The sequence below is a fragment of the Chaetura pelagica genome, unplaced genomic scaffold, assembly GCF_000747805.2.
Source record: "Chaetura pelagica isolate M959 unplaced genomic scaffold, ChaPel_1.0 scaffold109, whole genome shotgun sequence".
Classification (NCBI taxonomy): domain Eukaryota; kingdom Metazoa; phylum Chordata; class Aves; order Apodiformes; family Apodidae; genus Chaetura; species Chaetura pelagica.
In genome coordinates this window covers 8,676,289-8,684,506 of record NW_009970725.1, presented here as the reverse complement: position 1 = coordinate 8,684,506, position 8,218 = coordinate 8,676,289, and the positions used below count along the sequence as shown (strand labels likewise).

The 8,218-nt window shown below is 41.8% G+C and overlaps 1 protein-coding gene across 1 annotated transcript in view; it reads left to right on the top strand.

Annotated features, from left to right (window-relative positions):
- The first annotated feature begins 253 nt into the window (after nucleotides 1-253).
- The window catches only part of CABLES1 (Cdk5 and Abl enzyme substrate 1), a 35,107-nt gene continuing 27,142 nt past the window's right edge, over nucleotides 254-8,218 (top strand). The window contains exons 1-2 of the mRNA XM_010006839.1: nucleotides 254-321; nucleotides 2,594-2,686. Coding sequence (XP_010005141.1) covers nucleotides 2,658-2,686 — 29 coding nt within the window. The 5' untranslated portion in view covers nucleotides 254-321; nucleotides 2,594-2,657. The remainder of the gene's footprint in view (nucleotides 322-2,593; nucleotides 2,687-8,218) is intronic.

Here is an 8,218-nt window from a genome sequence, read left to right as displayed (position 1 = left end):
ACAGACTGAGGAAAAACTGTTGGGAGATTTCAAGTTCTGTTTTGCTATAGAAGCTTGTAGGGAGTAAACTTGCTTCTACTTGGGATCAAATTGCTTTAGTAAGGTAAACAGAACAGAATAAAATGGATTAATATGCAAAGGTATGGCTCAGCTAGTGAGCAGTGGTTTGTGAGCTTTACTTAATAGCAGCTCAGAACTTTCTCATGCCCTCTAACCTACAGGGATCTTTTGTGTTCTGTTTCTCTGCAGACGTCGGCTGATCTCACAGCGATCTTCTCTGGAGACTCTGGAGGACATCGAGGAAAATGCTCCACTGCGGAGGTCATTTCATTTACTCTCCCTCTGGTTACTTGTCTGTAAGGCATGTGCACGGATAGACTTGCTGTCCCTGTGCATGTTGGGAAGTAGTTGGGTGTTCATGTTGATCTTCATAGTGGGTAAAGGTATTGAAACCTCACGCACCCTGTAAGGTGATGGGTGACATGAATTATTCGTTCCCTGGCTTTAGGTTGTTAATTAAAAAAAATCAGTATTTAAATAAAATGTCAGGAAATAAAAAGTCAGATTTGATTAATTAAGAAGTTTAGTTGTCACTAAGGAATGACTAGCCTCTAACGCAGTACCTTTAAAAAGTAAGTATAGCTTCTTTAATAAAGGAAGCTTTTGAAGGTTAGTATTTTTAGTAATCTTATTTTCTATGTATTTTTATCATTTGTTCTCTTCATACACGCACTCTTACTGTGGTAACCAGCATTACCATCTTTGTTGGCTGGCAAGATTTGTGACTGCTACTTCACTAGTAAATCTGCCCCCCTCTGTTATACCAGTATCTACCATTCAGTTTTCTTTCTGCATCTGGGAGGCCAGAGCTTCTCTGGGGAATGCAGTAATTACATCACTAGGCAGTCCTCTGGGGTGATGGAAAATGGAGCAACTGCTTAACAGTTCAGAAGTGGACTGATCATTAATCTGACCAGTGTGTGGTATGCTTCCAGATCAGCTGCTTGGCACTGCAAAAGCTTAATTTTGAATGTCTCTTTATCTTGGGACCTGTAATTCAGCTGGTTTATATTGATATTTAGCCTATAGCCTTGTTTATCCGCATGCAAATTGGCTGTCTCTCCCCACCTTGAAGCAAAGACTTAATAGCAGAGGCTGTACCAACTGGCCTGTTACCAAGGCTTGATTGCTTTTACCCAGCTTCCTGTTGAATGCTTAGCAGCATGTTATGAAGCATTCTCATAAATGATTCAAACAGGTATAACTGGCAAAAGATAAAATCAAAGTAGCTTCTCAAGGCAGTACTTTTACTTGCCAATTTGCAGAATTGGTGGTAGAACGTGTCTCTTGGTACTTTCCCCGTGAAGAGGCTAACAAGGCTGACTGCCATTTCTGCCTCCCTCCTGTTAGAAAAATCCTTGACAATCCCTCACCCTCTAGTTGCAGAGTTATAGGGTGTCTCTCCCTCAGGGTGTTCCTGTGCAGCGTGATGGCATTTGGGACTGGCAGTCCCTGGTGCCTTGAGACCAGATCTGCGGTTTCAGTCCAACAAAAGGACCTCCTGGGGTTGGGCTGAACTCTGCCTGTGCATAGGGTGAGAAAAGAAGATTAGGGAGGCTCAACACAGGGACTGCGGCTTGGTCCCATGTGCCAGCAGAGGATGCTTGTCCCTTAGCTCCCATGGAGGATGCAGCGGCTGCGGTCCAGCCGCCCTGGCCACACAGCCAGCACAGGAGTTACCTCCGGTGCCTGCACGCCCTGCCCTGCCATGCAACAAAACAGCACTGAGAGGAGACAGAGAAAGCTTTCACATGGCGTGGTGGTTTCAGATGATTAAAAAGAGCAAGGCTGGAAGGAAGCGGGGGGGATAATGCTGTTTGTCTCATCTCTCCTCCCTCTGGCAATTTCTTTCTCTCACTGCAATTTAAAAAGTGTGTTCAGATGTAAAACAGATTTAAGGATTAATGTTTAGAAGAAAGATTTTTATTTTTTTTTCCCTGAGGTAATTTGTTTTCAGTTGTTTTGTATGCTGTCAGGAATGTGAAAAGTAGTATTTAGAGTTAAAAGCAAATAGGAATTATCCTTGCAAATTAGAGATTTAAAGTCTTTCTAAAATTAAAACAAGAAAGAACTTTCCTCCGTAACTCCTTTATCAATAGCTGAGGAGGATGCAAAAGTGTGTGTGTTGGTGTGAGGAGGGAAAATAACGTATTTACCAGGTTTTGGTTTAGTTTATTTTTTTTCCTTCTGAAAGCTTGGGCTAAGCTGTCACAGCACATTACAGGAAGTTTTATTTTGCTGAGATTTTTTTATTATGTGTTTTTTTTATTATGTGGGGTTTTTTTGCATGAAGAGAGGGGTGGTGGTGCCTTTTCTTTTTTTTTTTTTCTTTTCTTTTTTTTTTATTTGAGCTGTCAGATTTCCAGACTTATTGTCTTTATTGTTCTTGCTGATTCCTAACACAGGGTGACTTGAATCATTTGTCTTGTCTTTCCTTCCTGCCTTTGTGTAGACTTCTTGGCCGTACAGCAGGGAACTGAGTACTTTTTTTTCTTCCCTCCCCCTCTGCCCCCCTAACTGATTTATTTTTCAGATGTCGGACACTCTCAGGATCACCCAGACCAAAGAACTTTAAGAAGGTTCATTTTATCAAGAACATGCGGCAACATGATACCAGAAATGGCAGGTACTGTGCATCCAAAGGCTGCTTCTGCAAAGGCAATCCATGGGGTGCAGGGGAAAGGGAAGGGTCAGCATCTTTATGCAAGGGCACAGGATGCTGTTGTCACTTGCCACGTATATAGTAATAGCCTTTATAATAGTCTGTGAAGGCTCCTTCCTTGGGTGAAGTACAAGTCAGTGCAGGTGCTAGCCCATGGATTTTTAAGACCTGTGTCTCTGTAATACAAATAATTTGTGTAAAAAGAAAATAAGTGGGAGTAGGTTAGGCATAATATCATCTGGTTGTGTTTGTCAGAGGGTAGTGCCAGGTGCTAAGTCTGAGGGGCACATGGCTGAACGTGTCTGGAATAAGTTTATCAATGGCTGAATGATATTTCAGGATCCAATAGTGGGTGTAAAGGTAGGTGTCAGGATAGCTGGGTTGTCAGGGTTGCCTGTGGCTGGAGGCTAAGTGGACAAGTGACTCAAGAAGAAAGCTTCAGGGAAAGGTATTAAGGTTATCTTGAGTCTTACAGGATAAATTACAAATGTGACATATTCCAGTCGCACCCTTGCATCAAGTGGTGGTTGGTGAACGTGCAGCTGAGGAGGGTTGTGGCAAGCTGAGGAGGGGGATCCTTGTTTTCAGGGCTGTTGCAGGCACAGAGGTTCTCAGGGGATGTGTGAGAGCTGCAGCTGCCCCACGCCTCGAGCTGGGGTGTGCACTGCCTGGATTGCAGCTGTAGGCACCAGTGGGACCTGTACAGTACCAGTCAGCTGGGACTTCCGTTATTACAAGGGCACAGTGCCTGCGTGGTGCTCCCATCAGCAAAATAGGTTCTTTATTGCAATATCATCCAGCTCAGCAGTGGAACTAGCTTATAAAGAAGACACCTGCCCGCTGTTTTTTTTTCCCCAGAATCTATTTCCCTGTGTGCCTCATGATTTTATTCTTGTGCTTCCAAACCTGAATAGGTTTGAAATGGCTACCTGAATAGGTTGCATATAGACTAGAATATCTCATTGAGAGCTGACGCCTGTACTTGTCTGTTCTCACACAACTGCCATGGGTGAGAACCATGTATGTTCCTGTGGACTGATCTGTGCACGTAGCTGGTGGTTTCTATCAAACATGGAACCAGGTCATTAGAAAGTCTGACATAACACTGAACCACAGGTTTTATGAATCAAGTTCTGGTAGTTGTTACTTGATTCAAAGAAAATTTTGCTTGCATTTATTCTCACAGGTACAATTAAATTAAGTGAATGGTAGTAATCAACATAAGTACTGCAGAAGGTGTCTCTGAGAGACAGTGGCTTTTTAGAAACAGCTTTTTTTAGCAAACAGGCACATGGCAGAACTGTAGAACTGTTGATGTAACTATTGTCTGACTAACAGCTGATTATTGTCTTTATAACAAATACATGTGAAATCAAATGCTGTATAGCAGCCCTCTAATTTTAGTCTGTTTTGTGCATAAAGATATGTACACTCTGGGAATTTCTTATAACAAAAATACTTACTCATAAAGTATTATGCAAATTCCACAGAGAATGAGTAATTTCTGAGGTGCATATATGAAGTACATCCATCAACTTGATAGAAGTATTTACCCTGAAGAGCTGAATAAATATTTGATTCATTAACTGTTCTCTCCATCTGTTGCAAAATAGTATTTGTAGGATATATCCTAGAATTTAATCTTAGTTTATATGCCAGTCGTTATATCTGATAATATAACTGAATATTTGTCTTGCTAAGAAAATAGAGAATAAGCTTCTGTTATTCAACTGGCTTCTTATCTTTATCAGCAGACACAGTTTTCCAGAATATTTCTATAACAATAATAGAGATCCCTTTATCTAGAATACAGGTACAATAAGAATGAGATACAGTTTTGGAAACGTTTTTCGTCCTGTGGTCAAAGAGCCATGGCAATATTAGCTAAAAATAAAATGCAAAATCAACACTTCATGCCACTCCTAACACCAGCTAAGTCTAGCAGTAAGTAATCTGAGCACATATTTTTCCAAGGAGTCTGGATGCTGTCGCAGTCACTGAAGTTAATAGGCATTCTGGATGAAAACGACCTTTGGAAATTCAGCTGGATCTGCTTTATGTGTTCATCCTAAAATCTAGTTTCTGAGTACCTGAAGACCTTTACAAATGATGTCCCCCTCTGGTTGCCTGTGACATGGAGAAGCCACGGGTATTTAAATGGATAGAAACTCCCCATCCCTGGCTTGTTCCCATACCTGGGACTTCATCCCAGGCATCTTCTACATCGTCATGCTGGATGCGGGTGCTGAGCTGGGCTGGAGTCTGTCTCTCTGAGCTCTCTCCAAAACCCCATACCCTTCAGCCTTTCACTTAACTTGAGTAGCCCAGCTTTGAAAACATCTACATAGAAAATATTTCTGAGTGGCAAATTTGATAGCTTTAAAATTGGTGGTGCTTTCAGTAATTGTTGCACTGGCGTGTGGCTGTGAGTGTCACAGCAAAGATAACAGCAGTGTGGGTGATAGCTTGGGGCTCGTTTCTCCTCTTAACTGCCCTTATTTGCAGCTCCCAACCTGTGAAGAGAGTTCTTTCCCTCTCAGCCTGGGGATGACACACACTGAGCAGTGATGCTGTAGTTCCAGCCTTTAGCAGTCCAGTGGCGAGGCAGAACTGGCTGTGGTTAAAATAAGAGTCCAGCTATTTCAGTGCAAAGAAAACCCACCTAAACACAGACCAGTGCTTATCAGCCAGTCCTTGTAAAGCTTCCTGTTGGTGGTTCTGCACACTGGTTAAACCGGTTTCTTTGGATTTGTAGGATGTGGCTTATTAAAGGAGCTGGAAAGTTAGGTTTCCTAGGCTGTATTATCAAAGCAGTCTTGTAATATAACACAAAATAAATTTTCCCATACAAAGATGACGACGAACCAGCCCTCACATACAAGTTAGCAGAGGTAGCCACCAGCATGTGGTGTCATCCTCTTTACTCAGCAGGTTTATTGGTGGTTCTTTCATAAACTATGAAGCAGATTTCCTAACCAGCAGAAACAGGCCACTGAAACAGCAACTCAAGCCAGTTGAACAATTGATGGTGAGAGTGGGACAAGAACATTTTGAGAGTCATCCTGTTTAGCAGATAAAAAAGCAGTAAAATAATGCTTCTCTCCTCCCCAGTGCTATTACTTTCTCAGGTTTTTCTGTTAGTAAATGTACATTTCAATGCCAAGGCCAAAGAGCATCCATTAGGGTATGAAAAGTCTGGATTGCTGCCCTTTTAATGATGGAAACACACACATGCACCCTAAGTTGTTGACTGTTGACAATGTTCTTACTATTCATTATTATTCTCAGCCACCATCCAGTAGCCCCCGACTTGATCTTGAGAGACTTCAAAATTATGTCTGCTACCCAGACAGCATCCATGGTTTGTTTGTTCACCTTTGTGTGCAGGGCAGCAAGGCCTGGGTAGTGAAACATCATCAATCAGGAATGAGAGAAGAGACTACAGTATTCTGCATGTATTGGGTACATACAATATACCACATAGGCTGATAACAGCGTTTTGGTGCGATCAAACCTAGACAGATGCTGAAGAAAATAGACATTATTCTTCTTTGATTCAAATGAATTACTGATTCCATTGAAAGCCTTGTGCTTGGTATGTTTTTGTAGTCCCATAGCATACAACTCATTAGAGAATGGGAAGATTAGCTTCTGCAGTCTCAGACAGTTGCACATTGCCAGAGCTTTCTTGCAAAATAATGGTTGCTCTGAGCCATAGTAATTAATACAACTTTTTGTTGCAATGTGAGAATTGGAGAGTGAAAAGCCTTTCATGAAGTAATTTTAAATGTCTAGGTGGCACAATGGCAATCAAGCACTCATGAACCCACTCTGACTCAAGCTGTTTCTGATGTCAGAGGTCGCTCATTTAGATCTGCACAGGTTCGTAGATGCCCTTTGTTCAGGGGTTGAAATCCAGAAAAATACCTCTGTCTTACAAACGCTAATTCAGTTTTCTTGAACAGCAGTGGGCTTCCACCACACCTTCTTCTCCAAAGCATACTTTGTGATAAGTTTCTGGACTTTCTATTCCAGCAAACCACTGCAGGCCCTCAATTATTTAGTTTGTTTTCTTGGCAGCTCATCAGACAGACCTCTAGATAAAATGTTGTTTTATCCCTTCTTGATGAGCTTCTGACCACTGCCTTCCCTGATTCTCTTCCAGTCCAGCTGCTAAGTCTTGTTTTCTACCAAACTCTTCCAGCAGCTCTGCAGATGAGACTGTGTTATCCTAGCAGCAGAGGTCATGGGCTCCTCTCTCTCCCACCCTGCCCGGGATGTGTTTATGCAGAAAGAGTCCCCCTGTTTATGCAAAGAGAGGCAGTACTTGGGTCCCAAGGGAAAGAAATCTGAACGTAACTGGAGGCTGGGATAGTGCTTTTGATTTCCTTTCTGATCTGATTCCTTCTGATACACACAGCAAGTTTTCTGTGGTGACTTCCCACTGTTGTCTCTGCTTGTGGGCATGGAATCACCAGTTTGTTTTTAAGTATTAGGAATTGAAGTTGTTTTTAGGGAGGTGTAGGGCGTTGGTGGAAGAGCTGTATTTCCAGAAGCAGCCAGAGGGAGTGGGGGGGAATATACTTAGTGGGTACTGTGGTTTTCCAAATTCAAAGATGCATTCTGATGTCAGCCTTGAAATCTGTGCCAAGTTTCATACATCAGCAAACAAGGCTTCCAGTGAACAGGCAAGCTGTTGTGAGTAGCAACCACTCAGCAATAAGCAGTGGCAAGCATAAAATTAATCATATGCCAGTTTTTTTTTGCTCATAGACTGCCTTTCTCAAATGTGAAAAAATATTCTTCCCTGCTTTATGACTTTTATGATGCACCAGGAGACCATCTTACAGGATCTGAGATATTTAGCATAGGTAAGAGGTGTTACAGCATTCAGACAAACAATGAGATGATACTTTATCTGCTGCAGGAGAACTTCCTAATGCTGCATGCGTGTTTATTAGTAGAAACCCTCCTTTATTAAAGGGTAAATACCACTTTGCTTTTAAACATGCTCTGAGGAAAATAGGATTGCTATAATAGAACAATCCAGGAGAGGGCAAGGTGATTGTTCTGCATTTTTCTGCATTTTTCCAGCATTACATGCAGCAGCTCTTTTGGGGATCTAAATCTTTTCCAAGAACTATGACTAAGCTGGTCCCATAAGGAAATAGTGTTTTAATATCAATGTAACTGGTACAAGATTTATAGGTGCATATGGTGGTTTTCAGACACTAAAGTACAAAACAGCTTGCTAGGGTTTGTTGTCCAACTTGGACTGGTGTGAGACAAACAATGAAAAATTGAGGTGAAATCCTTACACAGATCTGTGGCACACAACATCAATGTTGAGAGTAATCAATGTTGGAGAGCAGAGCAAGGAAGTGAAATAAGCCCAACAACCAATATAGCAGTAGCTCCCAGCATTTGGACCACATGTATGGATTTTTAGGAAGGTAAAACATCAGTAAGTTCTAACATTAATCAGATTAGAAGATG